The 19827-nt window shown below is 46.3% G+C and overlaps 1 protein-coding gene across 5 annotated transcripts in view; it reads right to left on the bottom strand.

The window, feature by feature from the left end:
• The window catches only part of LOC115144766 (receptor-type tyrosine-protein phosphatase eta-like), a 110793-nt gene that overhangs the window by 5413 nt on the left and 85553 nt on the right, over nt 1-19827 (bottom strand). For all 5 annotated transcript variants that reach the window (XM_065002996.1, XM_065002997.1, XM_065002998.1 and 2 more), the window contains 20 exons: nt 17515-17769; nt 17075-17335; nt 16597-16881; nt 16189-16452; nt 15744-16004; nt 12694-12951; nt 12159-12413; nt 11679-11963; nt 11310-11579; nt 10915-11169; nt 10411-10683; nt 7312-7575; nt 6413-6549; nt 6121-6274; nt 5383-5470; nt 5258-5302; nt 4891-4978; nt 4644-4734; nt 3483-3556; nt 3048-3182 (listed from right to left, as the gene is read on the bottom strand). In XM_065002996.1, coding sequence (XP_064859068.1) covers nt 3048-3182; nt 3483-3556; nt 4644-4734; nt 4891-4978; nt 5258-5302; nt 5383-5470; nt 6121-6274; nt 6413-6549; nt 7312-7575; nt 10411-10683; nt 10915-11169; nt 11310-11579; nt 11679-11963; nt 12159-12413; nt 12694-12951; nt 15744-16004; nt 16189-16452; nt 16597-16881; nt 17075-17335; nt 17515-17769 — 3998 coding nt within the window. The remainder of the gene's footprint in view (nt 1-3047; nt 3183-3482; nt 3557-4643; nt 4735-4890; nt 4979-5257; nt 5303-5382; nt 5471-6120; nt 6275-6412; nt 6550-7311; nt 7576-10410; nt 10684-10914; nt 11170-11309; nt 11580-11678; nt 11964-12158; nt 12414-12693; nt 12952-15743; nt 16005-16188; nt 16453-16596; nt 16882-17074; nt 17336-17514; nt 17770-19827) is intronic.

Below are 19827 nucleotides of genomic sequence, written 5' to 3'. Positions count from 1 at the left end.
CTGTACCTGCCTGACTCTGACCTGATCACGAACCTCTGTCTGCCCGGACCTCGAGCCTGTCTGCCGTCCTGTACCTGCCTGACTCTGACCTGATCACAAACCTCTGTCTGCCCGGACCTCGAGCCTGTCTGCCGTCCTGTACCTGCCTGACTCTGACCTGATCACAAACCTCTGTCTGCCCGGACCTCGAGCCTGTCTGCCGTCCTGTACCTGCCTGACTCTGACCTGATCACGAACCTCTGTCTGCCCTGACCTCGAGCCTGTCTGCCGTCCTGTACCTGTCTGACTCTGACCTGATCACAAACCTCTGTCTGCCCGGACCTCGAGCCTGTCTGCTGTCCTGTACCTGCCTGACTCTGACCTGATCACGAACCTCTGTCTGCCCTGACCTCGAGCCTGTCTGCCGTCCTGTACCTGTCTGACTCTGACCTGATCACGAACCTCTGTCTGCCCTGACCTCGAGCCTGTCTGCCGTCCTGTACCTGTCTGACTCTGACCTGATCACGAACCTCTGTCTGCCCGGACCTCGAGCCTGTCTGCCGTCCTGTACCTGCCTGACTCTGACCTGATCACAAACCTCTGTCTGCCCGGACCTCGAGCCTGTCTGCCGTCCTGTACCTGCCTGACTCTGACCTGATCACAAACCTCTGTCTGCCCGGACCTCGAGCCTGTCTGCCGTCCTGTACCTGCCTGACTCTGACCTGATCACAAACCTCTGTCTGCCCGGACCTCGAGCCTGTCTGCCGTCCTGTACCTGCCTGACTCTGACCTGATCACAAACCCCTGTCTGCCCGGACCTCGAGCCTGTCTGCCGTCCTGTACCTGCCTGACTCTGACCTGATCACGAACCTCTGTCTGTCTGCCCGGACCTCGAGCCTGTCACAAACCTCTGTCTCCTGTACCTGCGTCCTGACTCTGACCTGATCACAAACCTCTGTCTGCCCGGACCTCGAGCCTGTCTGCCGTCCTGTACCTGCCTGACTCTGACCTGATCACAAACCTCTGTCTGCCCGGACCTCGAGCCTGTCTGCCGTCCTGTACCTGCCTGACTCTGACCTGATCACGAACCTCTGTCTGCCCTGACCTGCCTGAGCCTGTCTGCCGTGCCCGGACCTGTACCTGTGCCTGACTCTGACCTGATCACAAACCTCTGTCTGCCCGGACCTCGAGCCTGTCCTCTGCCGTCCTGTACCTGCCTGACTCTGACCTGATCACGAACCTCTGTCTGCCCCCTGACCTCGAGCCTGACTCTGCCTGTCCTGTACCTGTCTGACTCCTGACCCTGATCACGAACCTCTGTCTGCCCGGACCTCGAGCCTGTCTGCCGTCCTGTACCTGCCTGACTCTGACCTGATCACAAACCTCTGTCTGCCCGGACCTCGAGCCTGTCTGCCGTCCTGTACCTGCCTGACTCTGACCTGATCACAAACCTCTGTCTGCCCGGACCTCGAGCCTGTCTGCCGTCCTGTACCTGCCTGACTCTGACCTGATCACAAACCCCTGTCTGTACCCCTGGACCTCGAGCCTGTCTGCCGTCCTGTACCTGCCTGACTCTGACCTGATCACAAACCTCTGTCTGCCCTGACCTCGAGCCTGTCTGCCGTCCTGTACCTGCCTGACTCTGACCTGATCACAAACCTCTGTCTGCCCTGACCCCGAGCCTGTCTGCCGTCCTGTACCTGTCTGACTCTGACCTGACCTGATGCCGTCCACCTGCCTGACTCTGAACCTCTGCCTGCCCTGACCTCGAGCCTGTCTGCCGTCCTGTACCTGCCTGACTCTGACCTGATCACGAACCTCTGTCTGCCCTGACCTCGAGCCTGTCTGCCGTCCTGTACCTGCCTGACTCTGACCTGATCACGAACCTCTGTCTGCCCTGACCCGAGCCTGTCTGCCGTCCTGTACCTGCCTGACTCTGACCTGATCACGAACCTCTGTCTGCCCTGACCCCGAGCCTGTCTGCCGTCCTGTACCTGCCTGACTCTGACCTGATCACGAACCTCTGTCTGCCCTGACCCCTGACCTGCCTGACTCTGACCTGCCGTCCTGTACCTGCCTGACCTGCCTGACCTGATCACTGTCTGAACCCTGTCTGTCTACCCCTGACCTCTGAAGCCTGTCTGCCGTCCTGTACCTGCCTGACTCTGACCTGATCACGAACCTCTGTCTGCCCTGACCTCGAGCCTGTCTGCCGTCCTGTACCTGCGAACCTCTGACCTCGAGCCTGACCTGATGACCTGACGAACCTCTGTCTGCCTGAGCCTGTCTGCCGTCCTGTACCCCTGACCTCGAGCCTGTCTGCCGTGCTGTACCTGCCTGACTCTGACCTGATCACGAACCTCTGTCTGCCCTGACCTCGAGCCTGTCTGCCGTCCTGTACCTGCCTGACTCTGACCTGATCACGAACCTCTGCCTGCCCTTGACTTGTCCTTTTCCTGCCCCGTGTTTTTAATAAATGATCTGAGAACTGTACTATCCGCCTCCCGTGTCTGCATCTGTGTCATATCCTGAGTCCTGATCAATTTGGGATTTTTTCTATCAATATGATTATTTGGGGTTCTCTGTTTCTGGAAATATGATTATTTGGGGTTCTCTGTTTCTGGAAATATGATTATTTGGGGTTCTCTGTTTCTGTAAATATGATTATTTGGGGTTCTGTTTCTGTAAATATGATTATTTGGGGTTCTGTTTCTGTCAATATGATTATTTGGGGTTCTCTGTTTCTGTAAATATGATTATTTGGGGTTCTGTTTCTGTCAATATGATTATTTGGGGTTCTCTGTTTCTGTAAATATGATTATTTGGGGTTCTCTGTTTCTGTAAATATGATTATTTGGGGTTCTCTGTTTCTGTAAATATGATCATTTTGGTCACCATCTTTTGAACAACAACCTGCTTGGGCTGGCCGACTGAAGAGTCGAGACCGAGCTGGCCTTGCATCTGTTAAGTGTGCTGTCTCGTGTGTGTGTGTGTGTGTGTGCGCTCACACGTATATCTGTGTGTCTGAGTGTGTGCGCACACATGTATATATGTGTGTATGCACTCACTCGTCCCTGTTCATTACAGCGTGTCAGCATGACCAGAGTCTGGACGTTCTTCTCCCAGATCATCCTCCAGAACTCATTGACGGTGACGGGCAACGGACCTTGGGCCGCAATAAACTCCTTCCTGGAGTTGTAACCCTGGAAATGGACAGATATTGACCCAGTACGTAAGCATCTACTACAATCACCATCTAACTTTCCTAAACCTTTTCATACTTGTCTGTATCTCCTGGTTAATGTGAGATGGATGTGATGTAACTGACTCAATACTACTAACTCTAGCTATAACCTGACAATGAAGACCTATAACTGAGTCTTAATTGAAGTTATCTAGCTATATCGATCATATTTGTGAAATAACCCCAGAGCAGAGCTGAAGCGTAGAGTGTCGGAGAAAGCTGATTATGATGAAGATGATGATGACAGGTCAGTATTTACCGGGATGTAGTTAGAATTGATGTAGTCATCGAATGGACTCCCATGGATGGACAGTTTCACTCTAGAGGATTCATCTGGGATGTGGGAAAGAGGAGGAATGAGGATCGATAGAAATTAAAGACAATTCCTGTCACTCTGCCCAAGTGGCAACCTTTCATGCAGAGCCCCACATGTTTGAGCCCCACATTTAACAGGCTTGGCTGTTTTGCATGTTATTTTGGCATTAATACGTGTCACATATTAGTTTGCAAACAATGTAAAACTATATATATCATTGAGTTAATAAAACTGCATACAAACATGGTCTTTTTTTTGTTTTCTTGAGTATTGCAGCTCCAAAATGCTGGTGTTCCAACCTAGCTCAGTCCTTTCTGTGGTGGTGGGGCAAGCCAGCAGAAAATACGGAGCGTTGCGCTGTAATTGGCTCCGTGTTCTGTCACTCATGGGGACACTATGTCACCGCGAAGTGTAAGGTGAGACCTCGAAAATTCTAGCCCTTTAGCTTCTGACGTACAGTTACATTATAAGTGCCCATCCAAGAAGGCTCAAGGTTATTGGCCACAGATAAAATGACGTCAAATCACGTTATATGTACAGTAGCTTTGATTGGACTGATCATGTCAACATACTTTCAAAATCTTAGCTAACGGTCATGATCATGAATCAAGTCGACAATCTACTGGCAAATCCTTTTCAATCCTTGTCATATGAAGAGAAATAATGAAGAGAAATTATAGATAAAACGTATCTGTGCTTATCGGCTATTGGATATAAAAATTACACAACAAGTTGGAAATTGCAAATTCAACAATGAGTGGTTTAGAAGAAAGTGAGCACAGCACAAAGACGTAAGTCCAGAAATGTATTGTATGCTGCTAATATACCAAGGAGATATGTATACTGTAGCTAAGAAAGTAATAATGTTACAAAGTCTATATTGTGTAGTAAGCTGTTAGTAGCCCATGTGCCTCACGCTAATCATTTGGGCCCTTTTCTGACTTTGTGGTGCACATGTAGCCTATAGTCAAACTCTGAGCTATTGAATAAACAAAGGAGTTAGTTAGTCTGTTCGACAATGAGGATGGAGGATTTGATATGATAAGCAATGGTAGCTGTGGCAGGAGGACAGGGGTCAAGGGTCAGGGGTTATGGTAGACTCACAGGGAATCACGTTGTTGTAGCGGTTCTTAGGCTTGTTCTCCGGGGCCGTAGCACTGGTTGTAGCTTGGGCTGTTCCCACTGGCTTCAGGTCCTAGAAGGAGAGGGAGACATTAGGCCACCAGGCACCAGTAGCGAACAAGCAAGCACAGGAATATTTACCGAATACAGAAAATCTGCCTGATGGAACTGCTGCCTGATGGAATATCTATATCATGTGTATGATTGAATAAATAGCTTTATGTTTTACCTCAAACTCCTCGGCGAAACCACAGTTGGAGTCTGCTTTCTGCCTCTTGTAATAAGCCTCGTAGTCCTCCACCCTCACGGCCACGCTTCTGCTCATAGAGACACAGGAGACAAGCATTAACTCAAACACGTGTGACACCAAGCGACAGTGCTGCATCATTCCATAGTCTACTGTTACCATAAGAGTTAATACTCACACTTTAGCTCTGGAAATAAAGAGAGAGAAATTAAAAGAGAGTTATGTTAGCAGTTAAAGAAAAACTGAAGTAATTTTATGACAAATATTGTCTTATTTTGCAATTACAGAATTACAGTTTCATTAACTTCCAAACTGAGACAGAAACAAGTGAAAGATCTGAAGAAATCACCTCATGGAGTGAATCTGGATGTCTGAAGTGTCTTTCTTGGGTTGTCTGTAACAACAAAAGCACACAAAAATCATATGACCTTCCAAAAACATCTAATATATCGAGTGATGATGATGATCGCTCACCTCCTCCAGTGGATGACTAAGGCAATGGTGATGATGAAGAGGATGGCAAAAACTCCAATCGTTACCCCGACAGCCACACCGATGACAGCTACAGAGAAGAAGGAAGAGAAAAAAAGGTAAGAGGACACCTTGTGATACACTCCAAAAACCTTCATAATGCCTTTTATGACCCTATAGCGTATTATAAGATTTGCTATAAGCATTCATAACAGGTCAAAGTGCGTTATAAGTGCCTATATGAATACATTACTATGAATCCTTTTATAAACGTATTACATACAGGTGGTTTGTACAGTAAAAGAGCTGTAGCAACCTAGGGCCTGAGGTTTGTACAGTAAAAGAGCTGTAGCAACCTAGGGCCTGAGGTTTGTACAGTAAAAGAGCTGTAGCAACCTAGGGCCTGAGGTTTGTACAGTAAAAGAGCTGTAGCAACCTAGGGCCTGAGGTTTGTACAGTAAAAGAGCTGTAGCAACCTAGGGCCTGAGGTTTGTACAGTAAAAGAGCTGTAGCAACCTAGGGCCTGAGGTTTGTACAGTAAAAGAGCTGTAGCAACCTAGGGCCTGAGGGAGTTCCACAGGACTTTGGTTGAACAGAGTTATCGTGACAGAACAGTTTTAATATCTGTCAACGTCATTGTGTGAAAACATACATTTTCAAATTGTGAGGGTAATTATGTTGTCATATTCTATCCTATTCCATCAAATTTGAGACGACATTGCAATTGTTTTTCTCACATACCATTAACGCCAGTCTTGCAGGTGAGGGTTTGGATGGTGCTGGAACTCCCACAGCCCAGTGTGGTTACAGTCAGGGTGTAGTCTGTATTGTGCTTAAGGTCAGAGACTGTGTGGCCACAGGCTGGCGTACAGTCACCACTAGTGTTATAGTGTGCCTAAACCAATCAATAAATCATTAAATTAATGAAATCAATAATTAATTAATTTAATTAATCAATCAATAAATCAGCCAATCATAAATGTATTCAATCAATATTTGTTTTTCTTTTGTGACCAGTATCTACTGTACTCACCTGGTCCTGGGTGGGTTGGTTGGTTTCATAAGCAGTGATCTGGAAGCCCTGGTTCAGACCTTTGGGTTTGGTCCAGGACAGGACCACCTTGGGGTCATTAGGAGAGTCACACTTCAGGTTGAACACAGGGCTGGCATCTATGGCACAGTGAAGGAGACACAGAGGTTTTCAGTTTAGATTTTTTTTTACTAGGAAATGTGTAGACCATGTCTGAATTTCATTACAATTACAAGAGATCAAAACACAGTTCAAAAATAAAATACATATAAAATAAGATCCATATCTGGATCAGTGTCTGTTGGTGAAAGTAAATCTGGATTAGTGCCTGTTGGTGATAGTAAATCTGGATCAGTGCCTGTTGGTGAAAGTAAATCTGGATTAGTGTCGGTTGGTGATAGTAAATCTGGATCAGTGCCTGTTGGTGATAGTAAATCTGGATCAGTGCCTGTTGGTGATATTAAATCTGGATTAGTGTCTGTTGGTGATAGTAAATCTGGATCAGTGTCTGTTGGTGATAGTAAATCTGGATCAGTGCCTGTTGGTGAAAGTAAATCTGGATTAGTGTCTGTTGGTGATATTAAATCTGGATCGGTGTCTGTTGGTGATATTAAATCTGGATCAGTGTCTGTTGGTGATATTAAATCTGGATCAGTGTCTGTTGGTGATAGTAAATCTGGATCAGTGTCTGTTGGTGATATTAAATCTGGATCAGTGTCTGTTGGTGATATTAAATCTGGATCGGTGTCAGTAGGTGATAGTAAATCTGGATCGGTGTCTGTAGGTGATAGTAATGATAGTATGTCCTTTAAATCCCTATATGCATTATCAATGCATCACACACTGGTGGTACAGTATGGTAGCCTACGTGTGAAAGCATGTAAAGCATGTTATGATCTTACTGGTGCAGATGGAGTTTGAGACTGGAGCTCCCTTTGTTCCATCAGCTGTCTCTGTTGTCACAGTGAAATTATACAGACTACCAGGAACCAGTTGATTGATGATTAGGTCTTCCATAAGTGTGGTTGTGTCACTGATGATTAACCCAGAGTTGATCCAGATCACATAGTAGTGGTAGCTTGGTTTGTGATCCACAGGCTTGTTCCAGGTCAATGTTATGTTCTCCTCTGCTGTCACTACACTGAGAGACTGGACACTCTCTGGTCCTGGGAAATGAGATGTAATGGAGTATAGAGAGGTTAGTGTAACAATAGCTATGAATACAGAATACAAACGTCTCAGGCCTTGGATTGTATAAGTGGGTGTGCTTGAGTGTATGTGTTCAGAAATTAGTCTGTGTGCGTGTGTGCTTGTATGACATGTATGTAGTGTGTGTGTGTGTGTGTGTGCTCACATGTCATGTATGTAGTGTGTGTGTGTGTGCTCGCATGTCATGTATGTAGTGTGTGTGTGTGTGTGTGTGCTCACATGTCATGTATGTAGTGTGTGTGTGTGTGCTCGCATGTCATGTATGTAGTGTGTGTGTGTGTGCTCACATGTCATGTATGTAGTGTGTGTGTGTGTGTGCTCACATGTCATGTATGTAGTGTGTGTGTGTGTGCTCACATGTCATGTATGTAGTGTGTGTGTGTGTGTGCTCACATGTCATGTATGTAGTGTGTGTGTGTGTGCTCACATGTCATGTATGTAGTGTGTGTGTGCTCACATGTCATGTATGTAGTGTGTGTGTGTGTGCTCACATGTCATGTATGTAGTGTGTGTGTGTGTGCTCACATGTCATGTATGTAGTGTGTGTGTGTGTGCTCACATGTCATGTATGTAGTGTGTGTGTGTGTGTGCTCACATGTCATGTATGTAGTGTGTGTGTGTGTGCTCACATGTCATGTATGTAGTGTGTGTGTGTGTGCTCACATGTCATGTATGTAGTGTGTGTGCTCGCATGTCATGTACAGCGGCAAGAAAAAGTTTGTTAACTCTTGGAAATACCTGGATTTCTGCATAAATTGGTCATAAAATTTGATCTGATCTTCATCGAGGTCACAACAATAAACAAACACAGTCTGCTTAAACTAATAACACACAAACAATTATACGTTTTCATGTCTTTATTGAACACACCGTGTAAACATTCACAGTGCAGGGTGGGAAAAGTATGTGAACCTTTGGATTGAATAACTGGTTGACCCTCCTTTGGCAGCAATAACCTCAACCAAACGTTTTCTGTAGTTGTGGATCAGACCTGCACACAATCAAATCAAATCAAATTTATTTATATAGCACTTCGTACATCAGCTGATATCTCAAAGTGCTGTACAGAAACCCAGCCTAAAACCCCAAACAGCAAGCAATGCAGGTGTAGAAGCACGGTGGCTAGGAAAAACTCCCTAAGAAACCTAGAGAGGAACCAGGCTATGTGGGGTGGTCAGTCCTCTTCTGGCTGTGCCGGGTGGAGATTATAACAGAACATGGCCAAGATGTTCAAATGTTCATAAATGACCAGCATGGTCGAATAATAATAAGGCAGAACAGTTGAAACTGGAGCAGCAGCACGGCCAGGTGGACTGGGGACAGCAAGGAGTCATCATGTCAGGTAGTCCTGGGGCATGGTCCTAGGGCTCAGGTCAGTTGAAACTGGAGCAGCAGCACGGCCAGGTGGACTGGGGACAGCAAGGAGTCATCATGTCAGGTAGTCCTGGGGCATGGTCCTAGGGCTCAGGTCAGTTGAAACTGGAACAGCAGCATGGCCAGGTGGACTGGGGACAGCAAGGAGTCATCATGTCAGGTAGTCCTAGGGCTCAGGGCTCACAACGGTCAGGAGGAATTTTTGACCATTCCCCTTAACAAAACTGTTTCCGTTCAGCAATATTCTTGGGATGTCTGGTGTGAACTGCTCTCTTGAGGTCATGCCACAGCATCTCAATCGGGTTGAGGTCAGGACTCTGACTGGGCCACTCCAGAAGATGTATTTTCTTCTGTTGAAGCCATTCTGTTGTTGATTTACTTCTGTTGTTTGGGTTGTTGTCCTGTTGCATCACCCCTGTCCACATCATGGTTTGGGAATTCATTTTTCTGTCGATGATAGCAAGCTGTCCAGGCCCTGAGGCAGTAAAGCAGCCCCAAACCATGATGCTCCCTCCACCATACTTTACCGTTGGGATGAGGTTTTGATGTTGGTGTCCTGTGCATTTTTTTCACCACACATAGTTCCTTCCAAGCAACTCAACTGTAGTTTCATCTGTAATCCACAAAATATTTAGCCAGTAGCGCTGTGGAACATCCAGGTGCATTTTTGCAGGGGCTTCTTCCGTAGTGTCTTCCCATGAACACCATTCTTGTTAAGTGTTTGTTACGTATCGTAGACTCATCAACAGAGATGTTATCATGTTCCAGAGATGTCTGTAAGTCTTTAGCTGAAACTCTAGGATTCTTCTTAACCTCATTGAGCATTCTGCTCTGTGCTCTTGCAGTCATCTTTGCAGGACGGCCACTCCTAGGGAGAGTAGCAACAGTGCTGAAATTTCTTCATTGATAGACAATTTGTCTTACCGTGGACTGATGAACATCAAGGCTTTTAGAGATACTTTAGTAACCCTTTCCAGCTTCTTAATCTTATGTCTTCTGAGATCTCTTTTGTTCGAGGCATGGTTCACATCAGGCAATGCTTCTTGTGAATACCAAACTCAAATTTTGTGGGTGTTTTTTATAGGGCAGGGCAGCTCTAACCAACATCTCCAATCTCATCTCAATGATTGTACTCCAGGTTAGATGACTCCTGACTCCAATTAGCTTTTGGAGAAGTCATTAGCCTCGGGGTTCACATACTTTTTCCAACCTACACTGTGAATGTTTAAATGATGTATTAAATATAGACAAGACAAATGTGTGTGTTATTAGTCTAAGCACACTATGTCTGTCTATTGTTGTGAATTAGATGAAGATAGATATACTTTTTCTTGCCACTGTGTGTTTAGTGTGTGTGTGTGTGTGTGTGTGTGTGTGCTCGCATGTCATGTATGTAGTATGTGTGTGTTAACACTCACTGGTCGTGACCAAACTGCTCCAGACCTTCTCACTCTGGAGCCCTAGCACTCCCACTGTAGCCACAGAGATATTGTAGGGTGTTCCAGAGGACAGACTGGGCAGTGTGTGACTTGTGTTTGTCAGAGTGACCGTCTTGTTATTTAGTTGCGTTGAAAGGTAGGTCACTAGGTAACTGAAGGTGGTGCTGGCCATCAGAGGAGCTTCACCCCACTCCATAGAGATATAACTAGTGGTCTTCTCCAAGATCAGGATGGGCCCAGGCTGGTTGGGATCTGAGAGAGATTTGGACAGAAATGTCTGTTTATGTAAGTTGCCAATAACATCTGTGAATTGAATTTCCTTGTAGAAATAATCTTGAAAGTTATCTCTGGTTAAGTGAGAAAGAAAAAAATGATTTGTCTTAGATTAAACAGTCGAAACAAATGAATGAACTGTAACAGATAAAAGAGGCATGCTTAGTAGAACTCTGGGCCTTCTCCCTCCATCTCCTCCCTCAAACTCACAAGTTGCTGTAGTTCCAGCTTCTGATGAAGCGTTGAAGGGCCCACTGATAGTGGTCACCACGGCTGTGTAGCTTCTGCCAGCTGACAGGTTAAGGAAGGATGTTGACCGATTGCTGGAGTTCAGCAAATCTGAGAAAAGGACCTTGTTCAGATAGACGATATAATGATCTACGTTTCCTCTGGGCGCTTCCCAGCGCACCACTATGGTACTGTTGCTACCATTGTTGTAGATGAACATATTGACAGACTCGGGCTCTGGTAGAGAGGGAGAGAGGAACAGAGAGGGGGGATGTTAGAAAGGAGAGAGGGGGAGATATGAAGCGATATGAACTCCTTTTGAGAGTTTTTAGAAAAACACCAAATAACTAAAAAGGTAAAAAGGAAGGAGATCTGACTTGTGTACTGAGAGGTTGAGACGGATTCTCCCTCTATGCTGTTCAGTGCCTTGACGGAAACACTGAAGGTGCATCTGGTTCCTGGTGTGAGTTCTGAGATGAGGTCCCCCTCTCCTGTCTCCGTGGTGCGGTTTGTGGGAGAGGACATGCACCCCTCAGTCTGGATACGGTATGTGTAACCACTCTGGTACTGAGGTGGTTTGGTCCAGGTCAGATTCACAGTGGTTGTGTTTACTGTAGAGGCTACCAAACCACTAACGGCGAATGGTCCTGGAAACAGAGGATCTTAGGTTAGTCTTCAGGATACAAAGAAGTGAATACATATCAACATACCAAACTGAGATTAGTTTTATTGCCATGGGAACATACTTGTAAAATAAGACACCGTCACCGGGGTTGCCATGGTGCCGTCCCCTGTGAGTGTTGTCACTGTAAAGGTGTAGTTGCTCCCAGACTGTAGCCCAGTGATGGTGGTGTAGTTGCTCCCAGACTGTACCCCGGTGATGGTTTTCATGGTGGTGTTGGTGGTGACAGACTGGTTGGTGACCTCCACTCTGAAGGTGTAGCCTGGTTTGCTCTCTGGTTGAAACCAGACTAGAGTCACACTGGTGGTTGTGATTCCTGCCTCAATCAGTCTGATCACAGACTGGGGCCCTGGGACAAAGGAACAACAAAGATCATTAACGAACATGTTCAATCTGTGTGTGTGTGTGTATGAGTGTAACGTCATGCTTTGTGAGTACCGCTTCCTCCTGCTTCGGCTCACACCGGGGCTCAAACCCAGACCTCCTTGCTAGCACATGTGCTGTGTAGATACAGTGTAAATGTTTGTGTTCAGTAGTCACTCACTGGTAGAGTTGGCCGTCGTCACCACTGTGCTCTGGTAGTCAAACGGCCCTACAGTTACCACAGAGATGTTGTAGAGTGTTCCAGACTGGAGGTTCTTCAGGAGGGTCCAGTTGTGTTCCGTCAGGTTCTGCCGGTCCAGATGGAACACAGAGAAGCTGTACTGACCTAGGTCCATGTCCAGGGGTCGGGCCCAGCTGATGTTGATGGAACCAGTAGTCTGGTCCACCACCATGATGCCTCCAGGAGGGTTGGGATCTGGGAACAAGCCAGGGAGAAGTCACTTATGGAAGAGATTGCCGATGGAGTGTCTCAGGCATGGGATTACATCAGACAACATTCCATATGATCTATTTCTGGCATTGTGCTGTATATGCTATTCAGAAAAATATAGAATGAACTCATGTGGGTTAATGAAGACTTGAAAACCCAGACGTGGAATCTCCACCACCAAATATGAATTTACACAAATTGGTCCATGCTAAACAAATGGAGTACAGTTGGAATGTTGGAGTTTTATAGAGATGTACTGACTTACACGTTGCATTTGTAACATTTAGTGCCTCAGTGAGTGGTCCACTATTGGTGGCCACTTTGACAACATAGACTTTCCCTGGCTTCAGGTTCTGGAACACAACTGATAGATAGTTGTTGGTGATGGTACGGTTGTCTTCCATCACATTGTTTTTGTAGATAGTAACGGTGTAGTTGTCCACCTGTCCCATAGGTCTATACCAGGTCACACTCATGTTGGTTGTTGTTCCTATAGCGATGAGGTTTTTCACCACCGCAGGTTCTGAAGGGTGGATAGAAGGGATAAAAACGTTAACATTTCACATTTTAGACTAGAGATACAGAGATCTTAAAAGTGTTATTTTAAATGTGTTAATTGTGTCTTTAACTTGGCTTTTATTTAATCTTTATTTAACTAGGCAAGTCAGTTAAGAACAAATTCTTATTTTCAATGACGGCCTAGGAACAGTGGGTTAACTGCCTCGTTCAGGGGCAGAACAACAGATTTGTACCTTGTCAGCTCAGGGATTTGAACTTGCAACCTTTCGGTTACTAGCCCAACACTCTAACCACTAGGCTCCTACACTTAAGATATGAAATACGCACTGTCACCCGTCTCGGATGAAATCCACTTTGCTATGTAAAGAAGGTAAAAGTGAGAAGGGGAGAAAGCCAAGGGATGAAGGGAGGAAGGGTTGATGGGAGGAAGGGTTGAAGAGAGGAAGGGAGGAAGGGTTGAAGGGTTGAAGAGAGGAAGGGATGAAGGATGGAGGGATGAAGGGATTAAGGGTTGAAGGGAAGAAGGGAGGAATAGATGAAGGGTTGAAGGGTTGAAGGGAGGAAGGGTTGAAAGATTGAAGGGATGAAGGGTTGAAGGGATGAAGAGTTGAAGGGTTGAAGGGAGGACTAGATGAAGGGTTGAAGGGTTGAAGGGAGGAAGGGTTGAAGGGTTGAAAGATTGAAGGGATGAAGGGTTGAAGGGTTGAAGGGAGGAATAGATGAAGGGTTGAAGGGAGGAAGGGTTGAAGGGTTGAAAGATTGAAGGGATGAAGGGTTGAAGGGTTGAAGGGAGGAATAGATGAAGGGTTGAAGGGAAGAAGGGTTGAAGAGTTGAAAGATTGAAGGGATGAAGGGTTGAAGGGAGGAATAGATGAAGGGTTGAAGGGAGGAATGGTTGAAGGGTTGAAAGATTGAAGGGATGGTTGAAGGGATGAAGGGTTGAAGGGAGGAATAGATGAAGGGTTGAAGGGTTGAAAGATTGAAGGGTTGAAAGGTTGAAAGATTGAAGGGAAGAAGGGTTGAAGGGATGAAGGGTTGAAGGGAGGAATAGATGAAGGGTTGAAGGGAGGAACAGATGAAGGGAAGAAGGGTTGAAAGATTGAAGGGATGAAGGGAGGAAGGGTTGAAGGAGGGAAGTCAGGTTTCAAGACTAGTCATTCAACTGAGACTGCTCTTCTCTGTATCACGGAGGCGCTCCGCACTGCTAAAGCTAACTCTCTCTCCTCTGCTCTCATCCTTCTAGACCTATCGGCTGCCTTCGATACTGTGAACCATCAGATCCTCCTCTCCACCCTCTCCGAGTTGGGCATCTCCGGCGCGGCCCACGCTTGGATTGCGTCCTACCTGACAGGTCGCTCCTACCAGGTGGCGTGGCGAGAATCTGTCTCCTCACCACGTGCTCTCACCACTGGTGTCCCCCAGGGCTCTGTTCTAGGCCCTCTCCTATTCTCGCTATACACCAAGTCACTTGGCTCTGTCATAACCTCACATGGTCTCTCCTATCATTGCTATGCAGACGACACACAATTAATCTTCTCCTTTCCCCCTTCTGATGACCAGGTGGCGAATCGCATCTCTGCATGTCTGGCAGACATATCAGTGTGGATGACGGATCACCACCTCAAGCTGAACCTCGGCAAGACGGAGCTGCTCTTCCTCCCGGGGAAGGACTGCCCGTTCCATGATCTCGCCATCACGGTTGACAACTCCATTGTGTCCTCCTCCCAGAGCGCTAAGAACCTTGGCGTGATCCTGGACAACACCCTGTCGTTCTCAAATAACATCAAGGCGGTGGCCCGTTCCTGTAGGTTCATGCTCTACAACATCCGCAGAGTACGACCCTGCCTCACACAGGAAGCACAGGCGCAGGTCCTAATCCAGGCACTTGTCATCTCCCGTCTGGATTACTGCAACTCGCTGTTGGCTGGGCTCCCTGCCTGTGCCATTAAACCCCTACAACTCATCCAGAACGCCGCAGCCCGTCTGGTGTTCAACCTTCCCAAGTTCTCTCACGTCACCCCGCTCCTCCGCTCTCTCCACTGGCTTCCAGTTGAAGCTTGCATCCGCTACAAGACCATGGTGCTTGCCTACGGAGCTGGAAGTACAGTTCCCGCTCAGCCCAGTCAAAACTGTTCGCTGCTCTGGCCCCCCAATGGTGGAACAAACTCCCTCACGACGCCAGGACAGCGGAGTCAATCACCACCTTCCGGAGACACCTGAAACCCCACCTCTTTAAGGAATACCTAGGATAGGATAAAGTAATCCTTCTCACCCCCTTAAAAGATTTAGATGCACTATTGTAAAGTGGCTGTTCCACTGGATGTCATAAGGTGAATGCACCAATTTGTAAGTCGCTCTGGATAAGAGTGTCTGCTAAATGACTTAAATGTAAAAAAATGTAAATGTAAATGGGAAGGGTTGAAGGGATGAAGGGTTGAAGGAAGGAAGGGTTGAAGGGAGGAAGGGTTGAAAGATTGAAGGGATGAAGGGTTGAAGGGTTGAAGGGATGAAGGGTTGAAGGGAGGAATAGATGAAGGGTTGAAGGGTTGAAAGATTGAAGGATTGAAAGATTGAAGGGAAGAAGGGTTGAAGGGATGAAGGGTTGAAGGGAGGAATAGATGAAGGGTTGAAGGGTTGAAGGGAGGAATAGATGAAGGGAAGAAGGGTTGAAAGATTGAAGGGATGAAGGGAGGAAGGGTTGAAGGAGGGAAGGGTTGAAGGGATGAAGGGTTGAAGTAAGGAAGGGTTGAAGGGAGGAAGGGTTGAAGGGAGGAAGGGGGATCTTTAGAACTGTACTTGTGCAGATTATCGTCTCCGTTGAATCAGACTTAACATCCTGGACGACCGTGACCACAGAGCAGTTATAACAGTTCCCAGGAGTGAGATTGGTGAAGGTGTACATCTCGACCATGGTTGAGATCTCTACCACAGAACCATTCTTGTAGATGGTCACCAGATAGGAGTAGGTTGGTTTGTGGTCATTTGGCTTGAGCCAGGAAAGTCTGATAGCGGTTGTGTTCAGACCCTCAAACGTGAGGTTACTGACCACGTTGGGCTCTGAAGGGCAAAGAGGGCAGATATCATATTAATATCATCTATAACACAGAATCATATCGCAGACAGTGTTATACACCTCCTGACTACCCCAGAGTAACTGCAGTTTGCTGGCTGACTAGAATGCACTTGCATTTCTCTTGGATTCCTCTACGAATACCTTTGGAAGTTTAGAACACTGGCTTACTAGTGTTACAGAACGTGCGTTCTGGAGTTCCTTCGCTTCCTGTTGCTGCTACCGTGGTAACAGTGAAGTTGTAGCCAGTCCCAGGTTCTAGGTCATTGACTTGTGTGAAGTTGGTACTGACTGTTTTCGGTACAGGGCCTGTAGCCTTTATGTACTGGACTCTATAGGTGTAGTAGTTCTTAACCTCCACGGGGTCAGTCCACTGTAGCTTACATGAGGAGTTGGACAACGGGGTGGCTGTGAGGTTCACCACTGGTTTGGGTACTAGGAGGAAGGGAGAGAAAAAAATCTGCCTTAAATCAGTGATCTTACTTATTAGAAAGGTTTCAGAATATTTCTGCAACATTTTCACAGTCAAAACGTCACCAAGAGCACAGTCTACTGAACGGTTCTCACAAGTCTACTCACAGGTACATTCCGATGCATAAACACTGGTGCTTTCTAGATTCTGAGGTCCCATGGTTTTCACTGTGATGGTGTAGCAAGTCCCAGAGGACAGAGAGGTCAGGTTACTGCTGAGACTAGTGGTAGAGGGAGACTGGTTTCTCTCTCCTAAACCAGTCCCATTAAGCTGGTAGCTGATGTTATAGGAGATGCCTTGCACTCCAATCATTAGACCCGGGGTTGTCCATTGGACAACGAGGGATCTGGTTGTCCTCTCTGTGATGGTGAGGGGTCCAGGTGGGTTGGGATCTATGGAGGAGAAATAAGAGTGATGCTAGGAAAGTTGCAAACACAAATTCTCATTCTCACAAACACACATTAGGTGCTTTAGATTTTTCTTCAGGACAAAACCAGAGAAAACATTCTCACACTCTCATACAAACTTGTATCAACTTCAAACTACAGCAAATGCATAGTATGGGCAACATTGACCATGACTTACTGGTGGCTAACTGGACCTGAGCAGACTGGTTCCTAAAGTCTCCAGCTACAGCAGTCACTGTGACTTCATAAACCCTCCCAGGCTGTAACCCAGTGAAGCTGGCCTCCCTGGTCTGTGTGGTATTGCTGGATGTATAGTTCAAAGCAGCATTAAATATGTTCACGCTGTAGTAGTCCGCACTCCCGTTACGCAAGGTCCATGTCACATTCAGCTGACTGGTTCCTCGTCTCGTAGCCACAATGTCCACAGGTTGTTCAGGCTCTGTCAAAAGCAAAATCGAAAAGGTTCATTGCAATGACTGATGGAAAATATGGACAGAAAAGAGAAAACCACAACCAACTTTGGTTAGATTGTTTTGCCATTTTCGACATTGACATTTCCACCTTATCCATGAATCCATATCCTTTGAATCATAAAATAATACTTGCAAAATAACATACTTGTTGAAGTGATTATTTGACTGTCTTCTCCTACAGTTGTGTTATCTCCAGCCACTGCAGTGACTGTGAAGGTGTACTGCACTCCAGCAGTCAGCCCAGTAATGGTAGTGAAGGTTTTTGGGACATTCTGACTAATACTGGGACCAGTCCAATTTACTCTATAGAAGAAGCTGTTTCCCTCTGGTTGAGTCCAGTTCAGAGACACAGATGATGTTGTGATTTCAGAGACATAGAGGTTGCGGACAACTGCAGGCTCTGTAACGGAGGAATAGGGATTTTTTTTAAATGACACTAATATAAACATTCAAAAACAATGTGATTTTATTTAATCAGGTAAGTTGACTGAGAATACACTCTCATTTACAGCAACAACCTGGGGAATAGTTACAGGGGAGAGGATGAATGAGCCAATTGTAAACTGGGGATGATCAGGTGGCCATGATGGTATGAGGCCCAGATTGGGAATTTAGCCAGGACACCGGGGTTAACACCCCTACTCTTACAATAAGTACCATGGGATATTTAGTGACCACAGAGAGTCAGGACAACCGTTCAACGTCCCAGCCAAAAGACAGCACTCTACACAGGGAAATGGGAAACATTTTTAGACCTGAGGAAAGAGTGCCTCCTACTGTACTTCCAACACCACTTCCAGCAGCATCAGGTCTCCCATCTAGGGACTAACCAGGACCAACCCTGCTTAGCTTAAGAAGCCAGCCAGCAGTGGAACACAGGGTGGTATGCTGCTGACTAATATTCTTATTTTCATTCATTTTCTTATTTTACCTTTATTTAACTAGGCAAGTCAGTGAAGAACAAATTCGTATTTACAATGACAGCCTAGGAACAGCGGGTTAACTGCCTTGTTCAGTGGCAGAAAGGCAGATTTCTACCTTGTCAGCTCAGGAATTTAATCTAGCAACCTTTTAGTTACTGGCCCAACACTCTAACCACTAGGTCACCTGCCACCCCATTGATCGATTGCTTGCTACATCATTTGTTTTTACTTTTGCATTATTTACAGACACTATATATACCAAAGTATGTGGACACCCCATCCAATTAGTGGATTTGGCTATAGTGTCTTAGCTTGTATTACTAATTTATATAATAAGAAAGACTCCAAGGAAGTGAACTGGAGCTTCACATTTACTAAAGCTAGTTAGTACAAGAATAACATAGAGCAACACTACGCATGACCAAGGGCGCTCCGTTCTTAAAGGGGACAGTAATTAACAGAACAGAACATTCCTTCTCTAATACAATGGGAATTACTTTTACCAAACCACAAGTGAAACATTTCCCAGAAATTGTTGTAGTTATTTTGCATCTTTGATTTGAACTTGAACAGTGTAAGTTTTTGGTTGTGTTTGTTTGCTTATAAGTCCAGTCTGTCTGGACAGGGCCTTTGTTCTGGGTAGCGCCTTGGATTGTCTGGAGACTCCTGCACATCCTCAGTGTGTGCTTGCTCCATAATAGTTTCTGCTATAGCAGCACCTTCATCCACACGTTCCCTTCTTTCAGTCTGGTGTCTCTATACTGCCCCACCGTCCTCTACAGTTCCATGCGTGTCACTCCCAGGAGCTCTCTGTGCCTGTTCTCTCTCAGTTGTTGTGCTGTTTTCCGTGGAATGCATTTGGTTAATGTGACGCCACCACATTAGGACTGGGGTCACTTGAATCTGGTAAGTTCTGGGTTCCGTTTGTGCCTGTACTGTCCCTCTTGTCCATTTCCCTCCCCTTCTGTAGTCTCACACCATCACTTCTTGTCCTGTTTGGAGATGGCTCTCCCGGCCACCGGAGAGCATCTTGGCTTGTTTGTTCAGCACTTCATTACGCCTGTTTGGCTTCATGATGTCCAGCTGTGTGCGGAGAGGCCTCCCAAACATTAGTGCTGCTGGGCTTTCATTTGTCGAGTCCTTGCTTTAGGGTTTGCACAAAGCGTTCTGCCAGCCCATTGGTGGCAAGGTGGTACGGATCAGAGGTTGATTCCATTTACTGACATGAATCTTGTAAACTCGTCACTTACGAAAGCTTGCGTGTTGTCGCATACCAGCTGCAGAGGCAATCCGAAGTGTGCAAACGTTGTTCTGAGATGACACTATCGTCTGAGCTGAGGTGGAGGAGTCAGTGCAAAAGACCTCTGGCCATTTGGAATGGGCATCAACTATAACCAGAAACATGTGCTTTTCAAAGGGACCAGTATAGTCCACATGAATTCTCTGCCATGGCTCTGTGGGCCATAACCCTGGGTGGACTGGGACAGGAGCAGGCATGTGGAGGGTTTCCAAACATCCGCTATCAAATCAAATCA

The sequence above is a fragment of the Oncorhynchus nerka genome, linkage group LG17 (assembly GCF_034236695.1).
Source record: "Oncorhynchus nerka isolate Pitt River linkage group LG17, Oner_Uvic_2.0, whole genome shotgun sequence".
NCBI classification, from domain to species: Eukaryota; Metazoa; Chordata; class Actinopteri; order Salmoniformes; family Salmonidae; genus Oncorhynchus; species Oncorhynchus nerka.
This window is presented reverse-complemented; position numbering and strand designations above follow the sequence as displayed.